Genomic DNA, 20,812 nt, shown 5'->3' with positions numbered 1-20,812 from the left:
CTGTCTTAAATTTCACCCCTGAAGGAAATGAAGAGAACTTTGCTCTTTGGGTGTTTTAATATCATTGCTCTAACTGATTTGGAGCTAGACCCCAACCTTGTCAGGTGTCAAACATTTGTCTTGTGTGACTGGGCGCTACACAGCCTGTGCATATGAGAGTTGTGCCTGCATCATGGGGTGGCCCAATTTTCATTTCCATCCCCTTCATTTCAACCTCAGGCAAAACAAAGTTTCAGTTAGACTGTTTATTATCAGCTTTCATGTTGGACATTCGGTTTGACATCAGGAGTTTTGCCTGCCGGTCTTCTGTCATTTTTATTTTTCCTGCATGAATTCCTGGAAAATTGACTAGATGCCAACCTAGAATGCAAGAATGAACCAACAGAAGTCCATGCAATTCTGGAACTTACTCTAATAAAGACAAGGAAGATAACATACTGATAAAATAATTAAAGGAGTTATAGGGACTGAGGAGGACAAACCCCAGAGGCGGTGTTGTCTTATGTAGGACAGTGAGGAAACACCTCTCTGAGAAGACACTTTCTGCACAGAAACCAAAAATAAAATGTCTTTTCCTCCAAATAGCTTTTCCAGGAGAGAAAAGCATATCAAAAGGGCAAGAGGGAGGAGCACATGTGGTGCATCTTAGTCCACTGGCAAGAGCCAGAATGAGGAATGGAACGGCGACAGGAGAGGGGGTCAGAGGGGCAGTGGGGCCACCCCATGCAGAAGTCCTGAGGTCACTTCAAGGACTTTGACTTTTATTCTGAAAAGTATGGCAGCTTTGATCATGATCCAAGAGTGGTTCCTATGGGGAAAAATAAATCAGGGAATGGGGAAGTGGAAACTGCTGTAATCCAGAGAAGAGATGGGGTAGGAGTTAGAAGTGATTATGTGTCCTTTGAAGGTAAAGCCCATGGCGTTTACTGGTGGGTGATTCAGGGCACGAGACGCACAGCAAAGTGAAAGATGAACTCCAACGTCTTCTTGCCTGAAGTACTGGCAGGAGATCCTGTTCACATGTACTGAAGATGGACTGTGGAAGAATTCGATGTGGGATGGTGGTGGTGGAATAAGGAAGGGGTCTGGGTCTGGGATTCACGAGGCTGAGACATCTGTGAGATATTCCGGTAGTCGTGTTAAGTAGGCAGTTGGGTAGATGAATCTAAGGTCAGGAGAGGAGTCTGGGATGAAGACAAATTTGAGGATGACGTGTCCTTAGATGGCACCTAAAGTCATCAGATCAAATGGGAGTTTAAGAAGTAACTACAGAGACAGAGTGTGTTTGAGCAATGAGCTCTCTCTATATATATCATTCCATCCTGGAGGTGAGGGAAGTCTGGAGAAGGCAGCCTGAGAAAGAAAGACAGTGATTAGAAGGAGAATGGTATGTTGGGAATGAACAAAACATTTGAAGAATAAAGCATTGATTAACTGGCCAATGTGTGAAGAGGTTACATTGGGTGAAGACGGGAGATGGAACATCGATTTGGTGCTGTGCTAGTTATTGTTACCTTGAGACAAGTTATCATAATGAAGTTACCTTGGTTGTGTGGGTTTAAGGGGATAGTTTGAGAAGAAAACAACAAAAGGCAGAGAATAGAGACAACTTTTTAAAAGAGTTTTGCTTTAAATAGTAGTAAATGGGTGATAACGCAGGAGGGGATGCTATATAAGGTCAAAAGGCTTTTTACCTTTTATGCTGGAATACTATAGCGTGTTTTTCTGTTAATAGACAGTAATGATATAGTACCTGGAAAAAACAAAGACTGATGAAGTGTGACATAAAGAGGGAAACTCTGTAGAGGTTATGCGTAAATAGACTGGAGAAGATGGGCCTAAATGGGGGTGTAAGCCTTACCAGGCGGGCAGATATTCTGTTATGGTAATGGTGGATGCTGGGATACCATGGAGGGAGAGAGGAAGTAGGATTGTGGTGGATGTGCTAGGACCAACTAGGAGTTCTCTGCTGATGGTTTCCCTTTTCTAAAAACAAAACAAAACAAAAAAATGCATTCATCAGCTGAGGTTAAGAGTAGGTCTTGAAAATTTTAGGAGAGAGAACAGGTGTGAAAGAATCATCCTGAGAAAGGAAGAATAAATGGCCTGGGTCTGTGCTTCTGTGCCCAGCTGTGTTTAGGGCTCTCAATTCCTTTCAGCTCCAATGCATATATACCATCTCCTTACTTTAACCATTTCTATTTAACTCCCAGGAAAACTTACATATGATCATCCTTGTGCAAACACACTGCATTCTTTGGGAGTTGTGCACAAATCTAAGGTGTCAGTTTTTAGCCCTGAGCACTTTCTGTGGTTTAATCATCAGTACCCAAATCTGACAATGACATCTGCTCTCTTACTCCTCACCTCTTAGCTGCTCTATGGGATTTTTTTTTTCTCTGATTTCAACACTTAGTCCCCTCTAGCTTCTTTCTGTCACTTTTTAAGTATTATAAAAATGGTGTCGATGTTCAAGAATCGGTCCTATTCCTCTCAGTTAAAATACGTAGTTCTTCAAGGAGAATGGTTTCCAGTTTTTTATTTTGTTAGCTTCAAGACCTTTCTTCTGATGAAATCTGTGCAGGATCAGAGTGATGTCATTGGGTGTCTCCCTGTCGCACAGCAGGTCAAAGCCAGTTCTGGCTGGTTGCAGTGGGCAGGCCTGGGCTGCCCAGCCCCAGCTGAGGCTATCCTGCTTATCCTGGAGTCATCAACACTGCGAAATTCCAGTGAGAGCTGAGGACTCTTCTAAGAGGACTGGGATCACTGACGTTGTACATCATTTGGTTTTGTTCTATGCAGAACGGTACTTCTAGTTACTGTAAGGAGTGCACAATAATTCTTCTAGCATATTCAAGATAAAATTTTATTTCATTAAAGAATGCTGATCCCTGAAACTTCCAAGAGAAGGAGGAGGCTATCGTAAAAGGACAAATCTATTTCTAAAAATGAGTAAGAATTGCATGCTTAAGGTCATCAGAAAACAAGAAAAAAACAGTGATCACTTCCAAAATGTGACGGCTCCATAACTGTCCTCATCCCTCAAGTCTTGGATCTGTTTGAACAGGTCCATCACCTATCTTCCCTTGCCAGAGGGGAGTACAGGAACAAGAATCACCCAAACAAGGAGAAGGCAACCTGCTTTCAGCTTCAGTAATCAGAATCAACGCCTCAAATTGTGCTCAGAAGTTAAATAGGTAGTCAGTGACGAGGGGCGCACAGATGTTAGTCACTTTGTTTGTCCAATTCCCTTCGGCAGATGGGCAATAAAAAGACTGTGCATGCAACAGGGAGGCATCAAAGCCTTTACATAGTCCCATCATAAACTAAAAGTAACAGCATATCAGAGGCTCCGAGTCAATGGGTTTGGGGTTGCCTCTGGCAAAGGGGAGCGCAGCTTGAACAGAAGGCGAGGCTAGTAATCATATTCTGTGAAGATGCGTGACACCTTCATTCCAAAGAAACCTATGTGCTAAGCACCTCAAAATTACCGTCTAGAAATATTTATCATTCTTAATATGGGTGAGGTGAGTAAATTTTTATTATCTTGTGTTTTATAGCCTGGTAGCTTGAGTGCAAATCCTTTTAGCTTTGTTTTATGAGGAGATACTGAAATGTTAAGTGATATAACTCAGTTCTTGTATTTGTTTGTTGGGAGAATTTATTAAAATCAATTCCTGTGCTATTTCAAGACTGAAATTTAGTGAGATCTTCAGCTTAAGAAATTGCCACTGGATTTGATTCAGGTCGAGGTAATTTTCAGATTTTAGTGCTATTTCCATTTCCTGGACTGATGAGTATTGATTGCACTATGATCCCTTTTTAGCTGTGCACTATAAAAGATTCAGCTCCCCATAGGTGTCTAGTGTGGAGAGAGTGGGGTGTGATGATTCCAGGGAGGGAGGAGAGATGCGGAGACTGAAATGTGTCAGATGCCTTTTGCAAGTTGGGGATTGTCTTCAGGCTTTGGTGGAAATTTCTGCAGCTTGTGTTAGTGTCTGCTGAGAGAGTGCTAGTACTTTCTCGGGTGTGACCTTCATTTGTGTGCCTGGTCACCTGAGGGGCTGCCCCTGCTCCAGAACTACGCTCCTGTGTGAGGTGATCTGACACCCAGCTCTGCCATTAACCTCTTGCCAACCTTTACCAGGCCATGGAAGCTTTTCCCTCAGCTTCTTCATCTGTGCAGTGGCAGTGATCCTTATTAATTTATTGGCTCGTGGGGTGATGAAGCCCTTAAGACACTGGATATACAGCACTCGGCAAAGAGACTGGGATGGAGGGAATGTTCCACAAGTGATCCTTGTCATAATCACATACAGTAATGTCTACATCATCACTATTGGGATTCTCATTTTGATATTAATTTGAGAGAAATGACAGCTACAGAGGACGATCTGTTCACTTTCCTCTTGTTATAACTGATGAAAACTTTTTAAATGTCATGATACCCCGAGATCATCTGCCTGGTTCACCAGTTTTGACTCGGAATGACACTATGACTTGTACAAATTGTTGCCATTTTGGGGAAACAAAAGCTTATTGCCAGCAAAAATCACAAGAAGATTGCAGTACAGTCTTCTAAAGGCCATTCTAAAAGCAATAATAGCAGTTCTAGTAAAATAAGTGTGAAGACTCCTGAGTTATTTATTTATTCAGCACAACATTTCAGTGTATGTTTCTTAAAAATATCAATCATGTTTATCTGGAGTTTAAGACCTTTGTTGTTGGAATAATAAATTATCATAGATTGAGTGGCATCTGTCTTCTGATTTCTTTTCGGTAGAGGTGGTCGTATCCAGGACTTGGCACATGCCAGACAAGCATTCGACCCTGGACTCCATCCTCAGCCCTCTTCTGATTATTATGCTATTAAGCCCGAATGCTCTTTTATTAAACAATTCTCATTTAAGGACTTACACTATTATCCATCGATCTTTCTATCTCTCCATGCATGTATCATTATGCACCTACATTTGTATATGTATAAGACATGATAAAACTACAGTGATTAAGTATTTTTAAAAAATCACAGTGAAAGACACATTGCCAATAATTCCCCTCCAAATTCTCCCCTTGCTTCAGGCTCACTTTTCCCATTCTTCTTCCCACTTTCTGAAGCAGTTCTGGAAGTTCCATTTTGTGAACATCTTTAGTTGTGCTGCGGCTGCCTTGAGATCCTGAGTTGATTCAAAGCACTTACTTTTATGGTCATTTCGACTTTAGGGAAGAGTCAGAAGTCACAAAGTGCAAGAGCTGGAGAACAAACTGGATTAGGGAACAACATAATGTTTTTATTTGACCGAAACGGCTCTAAAAATAAACCATAAACTGTTTCAGAAAGTGAAAATTATGACGCGATAAGTGTGTTCAAAGCGAGAGGGAACATTTGAGGAGTATTAATGGCCATGTCTCTTTTCCTACATAAACTTTTAAATTTCAAATATTCACTGCATTCTTCATTCCTGCCTCATATATCTATAAATGACCGTGAGAAGATTAAAAATACACTTCAAGGCACACATTTTGATTTGACCCTAGTTCTTGTTGATGATTTGTTTTTTATAATTATTGGAGTAAGATTATTAATATGTTGTGTTTATAAGTTCTTAGTGTCAGTAAGGTGGTTTATTTTAATTAACACGTATACTAGTAATACAGCATTTCTCACATGACGTCTTATTAGAATAGGAGAAAAATGTTTTAAAAAGCTGTGAGGTTGCACTGTGTTACATATAAAGATTAATACAACCTTTATGTTAATATTTTCCATAGGTGCATTATTGCAATGGGCCTTGACAAAAAGCCATTTTCAGTGAAACCCAGGAAAGAAAAGCGCCCTGAGGACAGAGAGGATCTAAGGAAGGGTGAACAGAACCTGAGGAAGAAGAGATCAAACTGGATTCCAGGACGAACTGAGACAGAGGGGAACAAAATTGCCTCAGCCAGTTTTTCTGTGGAAGAAATGAAACCAGAGGTCAGAGAAGTGAGAACTGCTATGCAAGAAATGCAACGTAAAGGAAAACCGGGACACGATGTGTGGGGAGATGACCACGGTAACGCTTTTAAATATGGTAATCAGCAGTGGGGTTCTCGGGTGTTGCTACTGTTAAGTTTACGGACTGTCATTCATCCAGAGTTTTCAGAACTGTTCTAGTCAGTGGGTCTTTAGAGACCTCTCTTCTGGGGGAGGACTCCCTACCTGCTTTGTCTGCTGTTCTGGGTGGAGTCCACCTGGGTCGCCCACCTTAGAGGAGGGGGTCGTTGCTGGGACGTGGGAGGGGACAGAGGCTTGTCTGTGTGAGCCAGAGAGGTCCTGTGGACTTCCAAAGCAGTCGGCCATCTTGACCAAATAGAATCCTGCCTATTGTTTCATTTTTTTAAATGCACTTGCTTTGTTGAAATGGATGAATGGCTTTGGTATTAAGCAGGTATAATCTATGTGGTTATATGGTGATAGAGTACTCCACAACTAAAAGCAATAGATGTAGGCTTGGGATCCTGGGACCTATGTGGACTTTTCTTTTGCTTTCTCCTTTCATTTCTGTCCTCCCTCACTCTGTCCACGCGCACACACACACACACACACACACACACACACACAGAGTTTCCGCATCTCAGTATACTGTTACCATTTCATGATGTAGGTATCACAACTCCCTCTGTTTTACAGCCTGAGAAACTGAGGCTCAGAGAAAGCAGCTACTCAGACACATCCTGAAGTTCAGGCACTTCCAAATCTCAGGCTTTGAAACACCGTACAGTCTTCTGTTCCCAGATGCCACATAGTTGTGGGTGATGTGTCCAAAGAATCAGACAGGGGTGGTAGCCTGTTTATCCCTCTTCTGCCCAGAAGACAAAGCCTGGATTACAGGAACAACAGCCCATGGGCTGGCGACTTGTGGAAGTTAGTTTCCGATATCTTCTTCCTTACCTGTTCTTATTGCTGCCTAAAGGTTTCAGAAATCTGTGAAAATGATTACAGAATTCTCAGAGCCCTGGCCTTCATGTGTTTGTTAATTTCCAAAGTAATGTGGCTATCTTAAAAAAGGACTTCTCTCCTTTTTGTCCAATTTCCCTCTCTCCATGATTCCTCCTAGTGTTTATTCTTATCTTGGACTGAGAATTTAAAAATAATGGTGGCAACATCAATTGCAAAGAGATTAACACAGGGATGTTTTTCTCTGTTTTAACTTGTAAGACATGGAGATTTATTAAAGCCGTGTCAAATACAAGTCTTTCATTTTCTTCATTCTTTTTCCTGAAACCAACATGGTAGCCTTACAAAGCATAGTCATTGTGCAGATGATACAGCATTCTCTTTGGTGTTGGCTGCTAATGAACTTTAAGTGCCAATTTCTGTTAAAATTCCTCAAAGCAGCAGCACCACCAGGGCTTTATGGTGTCAGCAGAGCAGGTACAAGGGTACAGGCTGCAGGAAGCCAGAGTGGAGGTTGGGGAGGAAGGTGGAGGTTGCAGTACTGATGTCAGCTGGTGTTGACTTGGATCTGATGAGTGGGCCCAGAAAACAAGGAAGTTTACTCTCTAGAAGAGAAACGGGACGTGGAGCCAGAATAAATCACAGAAAGGAAGGATGCCAGAAGCGCCCCACGGGTTTGTTCATTCTGAGAGCTTGAGTAGGTGACCCACAGGTGCTACAATGGCATTGGAAGGTACCTGGCTCTTGGAAGGCTGAGGTTTGCATGTGATGGTTGGAAAGATAGAAGAAGCCAGGCAGCTTTGAATTTCAATTTAGAACACAAACACATTTTTTCCTGTGGTGTTCACTACATGCTCTTTCAATTTTATGCTCTATTTTAATAATAACACTGTAACTGTGTCTTAATGGTGGACACTTGTACTGCCTGATTTTAATCAGGTGCCTCAAGGAAAGTGCACTGCTGTCAAAGGGGCACATACTACAGGTGATTTCTCCTGTTTTATGACCACTTCCTTCTACTACCCAGCCACAACCCCGACTACAGCTAAGAGCTGGTATTTATTAGACACTTGCAGTTCATAGCACTGTGTTAAGTATTATTGCTTTTCATATTATCACAGTGTTGTACTAACCAGGTTATGGATGAAGAAATTGAAGCTTAAAGATGCTCAGTAAGCTGTCCAAGGTCACATACCCAGGAAATATTTTAACTGAGAGTCGGACACATGAAGACCAGACTCCAAATCCTATCTTTCACAAATGTGTAATATTCTATGGCCAACAGAACTGCAGCGATCCACGTAGTCTGTGTTGTTCCTTATCTTGTGATCAAGAAAAATGCTTTAAAATAATATATTTGTGTGTATTCTGCTAATAACCACAGTTTCTCCTCTTACTATGTCTTCCATAACTCTCTAAAATGAACTTCTGCCTTTCTTCGGTTCTCTTCCACTTTCAGTAGCCTGGCTTTATCTGAGGGAGTGTGTCCTAAGACGTTCTGCAGATGCAGAAACCAACCCTGGAAATACTGTGTTATTTTTCTTCCTATACACACATATCTGAAATAAAGTTTAATTTATAAAGCAGGCACAGTCAGAGATTAACACTAGTAATTCTAAAATAGAAGAGGTATAACCGTATTCTGTAGCAAAAGTTATTTAAAACTTATGAATTGTTTAATCGCTGGAATTTTTGATGTAATAATCCCATACTGCAGTTGATCACAGGTGACTGAAATCGCAGGCTGGGGCTCTAATGTACTTGATACTACTTCACAAAATTAATCATGAGTCCCATGTAAAAATCTGCAGCAACTGAGCTGTACCATTGACGTTAACATTACTGAGGACCCTGTATGAAAACTACTACAAAATGAGCACACTACTCCTTTGTTCTCCTTGCACCTGATTTCCTCAACAAAAACTGGAGTTTTCTTGACGGCAGATGTCTTGTAGTGTTTGGTTTTTTTTTTGTTGTTGTTGTTCTCTTTCACGTAGAAGCTTCTTGGGAGAAGCTTAAGGTTGGATGGTTAACTGGACCAACTGGGGAACTATGTTGTGTCTTGCCAGTATCCCTTGGATCAAAATATTCTTTTCTTTTTATTAGTGTTTCTGCTTTGTGTCATAGGAACCAAATTCTTTACCTTCTTCTTTTACATTTTTGTTTTGCTGATGTTCACATTCCTTATTTACACATATTTAAAGCTCTTTAGTGAAAACGTTTTTGTAAATTCTCCCTTTTTTTGCCTTTGCTATAGTGTTAATTTCCCTATTCCTCATATCTTTCTCATTTTTTCTCTGCATCAACTGAGCCTTCATTAATGCCCAGGACATATATTTCTAAATTAACTTTCTTTTATTGCAGCAAGGTGGACTGCTTTCAAATAAATCCCCAAAAGGCCCCACTATTGGAAGAAAAGCCAGGATTTCTAATAACTAAAACCCACAAAATTGGGAACCTTTATTTTACTTGTAATTTTTATTTTAAGGATAATTGTTTATTTGCTTAATTGGTTCTGCATGAGATATTTTTGCTCTCCCTTGCTGGCATGTTGTCACTTCAGGATTTTTAGTTTTTGTTGAAAGAAAAAGGGGAACAATTAAATATGAAAGGTGAAAAATGATAACCCCAAGGGACAGCTGGAGTTTATCTGATGTGACCATGTCCTTTTTCTGCTACAGATTTGTTGCATCCCAGTAGGGAATGAAGTAAATTTGTGGCTGTGACAGGAATATTTTATTTTGTAGGAATTTTTATACTTGGAATGTAATTATTCATTGTGGGAAAGAATAATATATATGATTGCAGTCTCTGGCTTGGGTATAGAATCTTCATTATACCTTTGTAATGTCCATTTGCTTCTCAAAGAATGAGCTATTCAAGGACTACTTGTTGGGGCCTTTGGGCTTGATTAATTGAAAATTTCCACTTCACTATTCATTAACTTGATATCCAAATATTTTGAATATTCTTCACATGAAATATGACCTCACTTGGTCTCCAGATTAACTTTCATTATCATGATCCTGTTCTCTTCATTTTTAATTTACTTCTAATTTATTGTCTCATGGCAAGTTCCTCTTTTTCCATTGTGGACATTGTAGATGATGGCGGCCATTTGTAAATGAACTCTTACTAGGTTGCGGCCTTGTCACTTGGAGATTCATTTCTTTTATGCTCTCATATATGTAGCTGATTGCAATCTTTGGTCACTTACTGTTACTTTTCCATGTTCATTAATTGTGAGAGAAAGAAGCAGCAAAGAAAGGACTGGCGAAGAGAGGATAATAGAGTCAAACTTCTCATTAAAGTGAAATGGGGTAAGTATCAAGGATTCTATTTTCATTCTTATAGTGGAGATTTTCTTTTTTGCAGAGTATGAAGAAGATTTTGAAGTAGATGAGGAGAAAGAAGACACGAAAGCTAATGAAGAAGGACAGGCCGATGATCAAATGAATGGAATATCAAAGTCACCCTCAGAAGATGGAAAAGTTCATTTAGGCTCTGAAAAGGACAGTGAAGTTTCAGCACAGAAGGCACCGGATGCTGATGGCAATGAGAATCACGTGGATGGGGGAAGCTCTGGCAGCGAATTGGAAGAGGAAGAGCAAGGCAAGTTGCTTAGTTTTGCATGGCAGAGCCATCGATGGAGGCTCCTTCTCCAGCACACCTCCAACTTTTCCGTCATATGTTTTATTGAGATAACCTTTTAAGGGAATGTTTACAGTACGGTTGCCTAAGCACAGGTACTGGCCTTTCAGCTTGTTATACACAACCAAATTACAAAATCAGCCCTTCATCCTTTCTCTTTCCTTAGTTTGATAAGGTTTTTCATCAGGGTGTTGGGTACATTGTGTAGGGACATATCTTCTGTGTAGTTACAAAGTTGTCCTATTTTTAGCCCAAATTCCCTTTTATGTACACACACACACACACACACACACACACACACCATTTTTTGAGTTTGAAAAAATGAAAATTAACTGGTATTCACTTTTTAAAGATTGAAGTTTTATGCCTTGGTTCTAGTTTTTCCTTTTTCTTTCCTTTTGCTTTCTTTCTTTTTTCAAATTTACATTGAACAAAGGATGCTGTCATATTAGTTTCACGGTGGATTTTGTGGCTTCCTTTTAATCTTTAAGCCCCAAATGACTTAAAATGTTCATAGAGAAAATTTAGAGCTTTCAGATAGAGAAAGAAACCTTCGTTTGAGGTATACAGTGTTTTAACTTTTGAGAGCTTTGTAAAGTTTTTAATTCATCTAAATTCTTTCCAGTGAAAGAAGGATCACAGTTTATTTTCTGTCTTAGAGGAGAATTTGGCCAAATTTCTATGGATTTTAGCTCATCAAATATCTCTTGCTATATCTTGGGCATGTGCTGTATTTATAATAAACTTCTCTTATGTCTGAGTATGATTAGTTTTTATAATTTGCTTCTAACTAGAGAAGCACGTGACATTTTGGTGGTTTTTTTCTGTTGCTGTCTATTTTTTTCTATTCTTTTCACCTCTCAAAGTTTTTTTTGTATAAAATTGCAAAATTTTGAATTTGGGAAATATATTAAGATATATAAAAAGGAATGAAGTCCTCAAATCATTATCACAGAGCAAATATAGATAGGCTTGTAGTTCTCTGCTCTTCAAAAAAGGAAGCCAAACCTATCTAAAATTTCATGCATACATATACAAGGCAATAAAAAATTCTTTCGAGTAAAAGAAAATAATTTTGGGATTATTACTGTGTCTGAACTAAAAATTTTATCCTGGCTTCCTGACAGCCAAGGTAAAAAGTGAAGCATAATTTGAAAAATTAGATTGAACTTAATTATCCATGAATTTTATAAAACAAGATTTGTATTCATTTTATTTATATTATTTATTTTCATCTTAATATTTTTGGTATAGTTGGAAAGAACTACTTAAGATTAATTATCAGCCATTCAAATATTTTGTAATGTTTAAACCAGGCCTTTTCTATAATTTCTCTTAATACTTACATTTTACATTCTTACATTTTACGTTTCCTAGATTAGATGTTCCTAATATATAAGTTCTTTTCTCAACTTGAATGTGAATACTGGAGTTATGGTTACATTTTTTTCTGAAGCAGAGAAAATTGTTGAATGAAAAATTGGTATCACCTGAGTTGATCATTTTAAAGAAATCATCCAAATGACTTAAGTCTGGAGAAGTATTAAAAATGTGTTTGCATATAAACATAACTGGTTCAAAACACAAAAGACTCTTAATTTTTATTTGATCTATAATGGTGAGAAATTATTATGTGGTTGATTTCATAAAGCTGTAGTATACCCTAGATATTTAGCTAGTTATTATTTTTTGTGCTACACAACCACTTTGCTTTTAAGGATCTAAAATAGAATGATATTTTATGTTCAAACAGAGAAGGATGTAGGCAGTACTTGGACTTTCCTTGGAGGAAAATCTTTAATCACTTAGATCTGTAATTACTCACCCATAGCAAGAGGTAAACTTTAGAGCGCGGCATTTAGAGAAAATGATAATTTTTCTTCAAAATCTGAAAAGGTTCTCTTGACTAAAATTAATTTTCTCCAGTAAGATGATTTTCTTTTCTCAAGGTTAGTCATTTCACAGGCTGGGCTCTTTATCTGATGGTATTGTCTAGCTTCTGTTTTTTGTCTTATTTTGCTTTGAAAAGGAAAAAAATAAAATGTAGAGAATCCAATTCTATCCATGTTCACCTTTGTTCTCACTGGGTGATCGTCATTCGCAGGCCCTTTGTTTAGGTCTGGCTCATCTCTGTCCTCTCCCATGACTCCATCCTTTTTCAGCAGCTTTCACCGACTCTTCGTTTTACGAAGTCCTGTCATTTATTTCTCACTCATTGTTTCACGTGTGTTAAATTCTGCCCTCAAGTTAACTTCACAAGCTAAGAACACACAGCTATATCCTACCATGAAAGCTAAGCATGTGTGGATGTTCTTCTTATCCCTCGCAGAGCCAACTTCTGAAAGTACATTTGGTAAATATTTTAAAAGTTATTTGACTGTTAACACCAAGCATTGTAAGGTGTTTTGGTGAGTGCCATGGCTTCCATTTGATTATTAGGATCTTTATTGGAAAAATGACGTAAAGTTAGTAGCACCATTTAAATACAGAATATATAATGTTTTAAATAGATATGTGATGAAAACTAATGAGAAGCATAGCCGGTCCCCAAATGCTGAGAAATTTAAGATCCAGAAATGAAAGTGACCAGCTCTGTTCTGTCATTTCCGTAGTATCACCAAGCTATCCTCTTTAAGGGCCCTTTTGCATCCTGGATGTTTGCATTATAACATTGCGATTAATCTGAAAATCTGAGTACAGTAGTTATTATTACGGCTTTTCCTCCCTCATCTCTAGGCTCTTGTTCTCCATCCTTTTATTTTGATGATCTGCTTTGGATTTTAAAAAAGACACTTGTTTACCATTGAAAGTATCAGAAGCAGAAGTTTCACCCATCAAATAAGTAGCCTGTACTAAAAATGCTAATGGCGCGATGGGTCCCTGGAACCCTTCTTTTGAAAAGCTTGACAGCATTTCATCCTCAAAAGTGTAGGAGGCGTATTGTGACTGCCGAATCCCAGACACCAGTACATCCGTTTTATTGACATGATTAAGGATCTTGCTGTTAGTATTTGGATGTGTTTCGTTTGAACCTGACTGCACCTGTTCCCAGAGGGCAAACAATCGTCCAGACTGTCACTGTCCTGACAAGTTGGACCCATTTAAACTGCCCGCTAACAATCGGGCCAGTCCGCTTTGATGAACACGCTGCACTGAGCAGCCCTGACCGACGGAGGGCTGTGGACCGGAAGCCCATAGAGAACAGAGGACTCTCCTTTACGGATAATGTGTGAGACTTCTGGTCATTTAAAGGGAATGACAGCTTCCTTTCTCTGCATTTGTGTTGGCAACCCCAGGCACTAATTTGCCGGTTGAAAATATTTTGTCACGGATGGTATGAGATTGAGGGTATAAGATTGATGTCCCTGGGAATGGACTGCTTTACCTTTTGGGAAGGTTTGGACGATGGTATCTATGAGAAAGAGGTAAACACTCAGCAACAGAGAGAGGGGGAGGGGAGGGGGAGAGGGAGGGAGAGAGAGAGAGAGGAAGAGGAGGGGGAGGAGAGAGAAGAGAGAGGAGAAAGAAGAGAAATGAATTTTTTTCCCAGAAAATTAAGAAGGCAAAACCTGAAGCCATTTTTTTTCAAGTAAGAAAAATAATTTCATTTGTGCTGTTTTTCAGTCTGTTAGAAATAGATCTCATAATCTTTTAAAATCTCAGAATCACAAAAACACTATTTGACATACGAATATCAAGAATCTCACTGACTGAATTAAGACTCTTGCCCGACTATGGGTCTGAAGAGAACCTCCTGGGAATGAGTTCTTTTCTATGTTGAAATTCTATGTGCTGTGAATCCAAGCTGCAGACTCTGGTGTAACGTGCCTGCTTCTTGGGTCAGAGAGGAACATGGGGAGACTGGGCTGCTGCTGGACAGAAATTTATCTGTGGTTGTTTGCATGATTAGGTTTTTTTCCTTAAGAGCAAGAACTCCTCGACCCACAATTATTTTTGATTATTGAAGTAGGAAATCATAACTTGAAGGTGAATATTTAAATGCAGACCCATCCTTTAGTTTACATAAAATGCTTTTATAAGAGCTATTCTGCTACAGTTTTGAATCTGTCTTATGTATATCATGGCACCATCTAGGCTTTCGGAGAACTCTTGTGGATGAAGGGCTGATTGGATGCGTCAGTAAACGATGTGTGGATTTCTGTGGCACAATAGATACATGATTTGATATGTTCCCAACACTGCAACTTCACTTTAATGTTTGTGGAGGTCAATGAAAGGTACCGATGGAGGAAATGTTCCACTCTCTTTAGGTTTTCTTTCCTTCCCATTATATCTGCATTTACCTGTGGATATGTATTCTTACAAAGTAATGCATTTTTTTTTCTTATTGATGGATCGAGGCATTTCAATTTGTGGCAATTATCTCTGTGGGGACATCTGTTCTCTCCTATGATGAATGACTAGCTACTGTTCTCACCTGAAATTTAATAATTTCTGTTTTCATTAAGCACATTGTCATTCTGTAATATTTATTGAGTGTGAAACACTTGCCTAATTAAGTATTGTTGTACATGAAGATATTGATTCAACTGCAGTATCAGATATAAAATATAAACAGATTTTCATGAACTTATGAGTATAATCAAGACAGAAATACACATATAAGTAGAGGGAATATAAATTTGTGTGCCATGGCTAATTTGAAGAAAGTAGAAGTGTTATTTATTCAGATTTTGCACAGAACACTTAGACTAAGAAGAGAGATTTGATTATTACTAGTGTTCAGAAGAATATTGGGTTCACTGGATAGGGACCCATGATATGTCATTGGGGCAATTTACATTTTTAAAATTTTTAATATTTTTATATTGGTACATTTTAGGTATACAGTGCAGTTACATTCATCATTGGGACCTTGTACCTTTACATGAGTCTTGGTTCTCATTTTTTCCCCATTCACTGCCCTCCCTTCACCCCCTCCACCCTTCCCTATTTACAAAGACTTTGCTTCCATTTTTTTCCCTTTCTCTTATTTTTCTCTTCCTTTTTCCCTTTCCCCATACCCATCTTGGTACATTTTAGGTATACAGTGCAGTTACATTCATCATTGGGACCTTGTACCTTTACATGAGTCTTGGTTCTCATTTTTTCCCCATTCACTGCCCTCCCTTCACCCCCTCCACCCTTCCCTATTTACAAAGACTTTGCTTCCATTTTTTTCCCTTTCTCTTATTTTTCTCTTCCTTTTTCCCTTTCCCCATACCCATCCCATTTGCCCAATACCTTTTTTTCTATTAAAAAATATCAATTATACATTTTGAACCTTATTTACATTTTTAGTTGATAGGGTGATCTAAATTTTAATTGAATCTACCTATTTGATTTTTTTTTTTTTGGCAGTTAAACTGAGAGGTCTGTATAGGTTTCTGGCTAATAAAGCAAAAAGTAAAGTTAAGAAAAGGATGCTAATGCACTAAACAGTGAATTTAAACTTTCTGCTTTATAGCTAAGAGATACTGAATATATTGTATATCTTATACCTCATTTTCCTAATCTGGAACAAAAAGGCAACAATTATTCCCTAGGATGAGATGTTATTAAAAACTTCACTGTTTGGTACACAGTAGATGCATAAGTGTGATCAAATATTATTTTTTCCTAAATAAGTAGAAGCTGTGACATCACTCTTAATATAATGTATAATGGATGGGATAACAAGTAAATTTAGACCCTGTACTACATGTATAATATAAAAGACTGCAAGCTATAAAGAAATGATCTTTTGATTTGATTAAGTTAACTTTTTTCTCGTGTGATTTTTCATTTGTGGAGAGCAAGAAGAATCATCTCCATTTTACCCAGAAAATAGAGGCTTGGAGAATTTAAATAGCATAAACAAGCTCAAAGCTACTAACTGGCTGTGTCAAAATGGGGACATCTAGGTCTGTGTTTCAGAAGAGCATAGTATTGTTTATGCCAGTTTCATGTTTTGTGAAATCGGATTTTGATCGCTGTGATGTGAAAAAGGAACAGGCATCAATGAGCAGCTATTAATGACATGAGAAGGGAAGGATTTGGGGCTGACTGAATGTGGAGAGGGAAAGGTTCGAGATCCCCCTCGGACCGTAGAAAGTGGTTTTGAACCTAATGCTTTTGGTCAAGGCCTCAGGTGCTGAGTGCAGATCTTGTTTTGCAAAATTAAGTAAATAAGTAAAAATAAGCAAAAAAAGCAAGTTCTTTCAGTATCGGTGCCAGGAGGGACACTGGAGAGACGAATGGAACTGGGTAGGAAGCTGAGACATTTACCAAACATGTCCAACATAGTTTTTCCCCTCTAATGACACAAATCTACATGTGTGCCAGAGGAGTTCATTTATATGAATGTTTTCATAGAAAATTTGTTTCATTTCTAAGGGAATAAATAAAAGTCATTTTGAAAATCCCATTATAAGGCCCCTGAAGCTTTTAGAGCCTTTTTTTTTTGTTGTTAGCAAAATCTTACTCCAGTGTCTGTATGAAAATGAGAGCAAGAAATGAGACTGGCAGTGAATTATACCACGAGGTAAGAGAGAAATTGGAAAGCTGAAATGAGTTGAAGCGGAGGTCAGGTGCCCTTGCCACCTCAAGGCCAGTCCTTCTGATCTTTCTTTGCTGAAGGACTGATTCAAAAGTGAACCAGAGCACGTGCCAGCCTTTTGAAATAATATAATGTGATTAATAAATCTACAAAAGAAAGATAAAGGACTGCTCATGTTTTATCACGTGAACAACTCTCAAGAGTCAAAAGTGGGAGTCACGAAGAAGCTTCTGGTGCTGTACACATTTTCAGTAGCTCAGAACTAGCATAGCATTGTGTCTTGGCCCACTGTGCAATGAATGAAAACTATTGATGAAACCAGTAATAAACAAGGGTTGCTTCTCTTTATTCAAAATGTAAATATAAAACGCTTACAAAAGGGCAAGACCATGGACTCTACGCTTTCTGAACTGACACAAATAAAATAGAGAGCGCCTCTCCTTCATCTTCCTTGTTTCCTGTAAAAACATCCCATCTAGGATTATAAAGTGGAAAATAAAAAAAAAAATAAGCAGCTAAAGTATGTGATTTCTTTGAAGAGTCGTGGTCACTTGGTGTTTGCCAAGGTATTGAGAATTGTGCTAAGGGGTTCTTTTGCTCAGTAGCTTTTTTTAAAGTATGTTTTTGCTTGTGTTAAGTATCTCTCCAGTCTTGGTGGGAACTCTGATATGTCTCTTTGACCATACTTAGAATACTAAGACCTGTTATAGAGAGCTGGGGGTTGGCGGGCTGCTGGGAGAGAGAGGTGAGTGAGCAGAGAGGAGAGAGGATAAAGGTAAAGACAGGCATTTCTTTTCATAAACTCTACAGTAAATGCTATAGCCACTTGTGGAGCTCTCATGCAGGAATAGAAGAAACAGAAAAATGGGTGGTAGAGAACACAGAGAAACAAGGGAGGTGGGCGGCATTTAAATACAGGCTATTTATATCTGAAAAAATATATAGAAATATATATGAACTTATGTATAGAAAATATATTCTATAAGAAACAGTTATAGACAAGAATCTATTGCTTAGAGCAGCAAAAACAAGTTTCTATTTCTGTGGTCGACAGCCACGGATGCAGTGACTTTTACGCTGCATGTCTTCCTTATAGAGACTCAGCATGTATGGCACATTCCTGGAGACTTTTTCAAGATTTTTGGGTAGTATGTGAACCTCTTTTGACTACTGTACATTTCTAGACTGTGTATCTTTAGTACTACCTCAACGTATGACTCCAGTTTCTTAACTGGCATCGTGTGCCCAGTTCCTAGCTCTCGCACCCTTCAGAGGACTGTCGTGGGCTACTAGAGTTCACCCTCAGGGACAAGGAGCCAGAAGATGTAGGGATATTTACATCCATTTGGTGTAGCCCATAGTCAATATCTTACTGATGCAAAGTCTGAAAACCCAGCTGCATCTTAACTTACTTCCGTCCCTTCTAATAGAACTTACACATCAGAAATCCCTGTAGGATGAGCTTGAGGTTTAGTCCTAGCTTGAGATAGCTCCTTGCCTGTTTCCTTTCCCTTGCCTGTCTCCACCTCCCTCAGGTGTTTCTCCTGAAGCATGACCTCAATTTATCACTTGCACATGAAACTTCACCCCATGCCTTGCTTCTGGGGAACCTGAGGTAAAACAATATCTCCTTCTAAACACACATATTTTCATCACTTAAAATATTTATTAAATGCGTATACTGTGTAAATTCTTAAATCTTACCATACCAGATCCTAGGGTGTATTACGTGGTAGATATCACAGCAGATGAAAATTAAAGTTTCATGCTATACAAAAGGACACATAAATACACACTCTTGCTGTAATAGAAAAGCAAAGAGTTTACTAAATATTTGTGTGCCATTCCAGATATTCGCAAAGGTTTTCCAGTAAACTGGCTTTCAAAAGCAAATCAAAACAATAGGGTTTTTCTTGGGTTAAATGTGATCTATTGTTGAAAGTCTTCTACAGTTCAGAAATTATGTTTTTCTCTGTCATGACAATTATGTGGAATACACTGGAAAAGGGATCAGGCCAAGTTTAACTATATTTTAAAAAATTTTGGTATGATTACCTACTAGCATGTTTTCCACCATTAAATGTGTTACTCTAGAGCAACAATGTCGCCACTTTTTTATTTTATAGATACTAGAAGTGCTTCCTCAGCCTCGTCCAGAAGTCGCCCCTATTCTAGTGACGGTGAGGACGACTCTCGGGAGCAGGGCAGAGAAGCACGTGCTGAACAAAGTACAGACGCAGGTGCCGGAAATCCGGCTTCTCCGGAGCTGCGTGAGAGCGATGAGCCGAGAAAACCGCGCCTTCCCATTGAGGGACGCTGCGAAACTGAGCTGGAAGACGGAGAACGAAGAAAAGCAAACGTGGAGACCAAACCTCTGCCAGCGGAGGAAAGCTGTGGGAACATTCGTGATGCAGAAATGGAGAGAGGAACCCAGGGATTTGCAGAGAATTTCTCTAAGGCGTCCAGGAAACTTGCTTGTGAGGAAAACATGGAAAAGGATAAGAGCCAGCTTAGGGAAGCAAGTACTGCTGAGGTGGAAGACAGACAGGCGGGTCTCCCTGGGGTGGAAGGAGGTGGTAAGTACGGCCGCTGAGTGGCCTTGCCTTGCGGTTGTCCTCATGCATGGAAGCTAATTGTGGCCCTTGCACACTGCCGAAACTCAGAAAACTCAGCTGTGATCATATGCGGGGATTCAATGTTTTCCATTTCTCCCTTTGTCACATAATCATACCTGTATGTTCAGCTTGCTGTTTTCCTTCTATTGCACTTTTTAAATTACTCGATAATTCTTACCTTGTTTCCTATTTTCTGTGAATTCCTGCTTGTGGTAATTCTATCTCAAGAATCAAATAAAATGAAATGCATGTCTGATTGCAAGGGTGTGTTTGGCTTTTTAAAAAAGGAATGCTGGCAAGGCTAGTTGTTATTAGCTATCTGTGCATTTATATATCCATAGCTTGCTATGTCCTGGGTGGTCTGAATATGTATATCAACTCATTGCTTCCTGTAACAGCCCAGTTTCCTCTTGAGGTACGTTCTGTCATCATCATTTTTTCTACAGATTGAAAAAAATATGCCTTGAAGAAGTTAGGTTAGCTGTCAAGTTCCTAATGACAGGACTTCCAAGGATTTGAATTCAGGCAGAGGAGTTCCAGAGTTTCTAAAGATTTCCTACTGTATCCACGTAATTGAAATTTAGATCTAGATAAGAATGTAAAAATCACCAAATTCCAAGCTTCACTTTCTGTTCTCTGCAATTGAATTATTTCATGATAGCTGGGGCTCCTGCATGTCCAAGATGGTCCCCCTGGACATGGAAAGTCTAAAGAGTATAAATATGCCCCAGGATCTCTGGCACATGGAAGACTGCAAGCTTTTCTTACCTTTGAGAGGACAGTGAACAAAACAAAACAAAACAACAAAAAACAAGCTCAAATGCAGAGGTCACCCTTCTTAATTCTGAGAAAAATATCTTTTCAAAATCTTGTACTATGAAACTCTACTATGTTTTTAAAATTTATGAATTCTTCTAACGTATATGGCTATTTTAGGCCCTTAACAGTTACTGTTAAACCACTGGAATCAAGAATTAAGAATGGGGAAGATGAATAGCTGGCTGGTCAACTATTGATATTAATCTTATACTGTGCATGAGGCACCATGATCACTAAGGAATGTGTGAGAGT

At 38.9% G+C, this 20,812-nt stretch overlaps 1 protein-coding gene across 1 annotated transcript in view; it reads left to right on the top strand.

Annotated features, from left to right (window-relative positions):
- Positions 1-20,812, top strand: part of Erich3 (glutamate rich 3) — a 77,517-nt gene that overhangs the window by 36,772 nt on the left and 19,933 nt on the right. Inside the window, exons 10-12 of the mRNA XM_019204677.2 lie at positions 5,773-6,053; positions 10,313-10,549; positions 19,253-19,702. Coding sequence (XP_019060222.1) covers positions 5,773-6,053; positions 10,313-10,549; positions 19,253-19,702 — 968 coding nt within the window. The remainder of the gene's footprint in view (positions 1-5,772; positions 6,054-10,312; positions 10,550-19,252; positions 19,703-20,812) is intronic.

Source organism: Fukomys damarensis, unplaced genomic scaffold (genome assembly GCF_012274545.1).
Source record: "Fukomys damarensis isolate Sample0158 unplaced genomic scaffold, DMR_v1.0_HiC HiC_scaffold_33, whole genome shotgun sequence".
NCBI lineage: Eukaryota > Metazoa > Chordata > Mammalia > Rodentia > Bathyergidae > Fukomys > Fukomys damarensis.
Note: the sequence above shows the minus strand (reverse complement) of the source record. Positions and strands in the feature narration are given on the sequence as shown.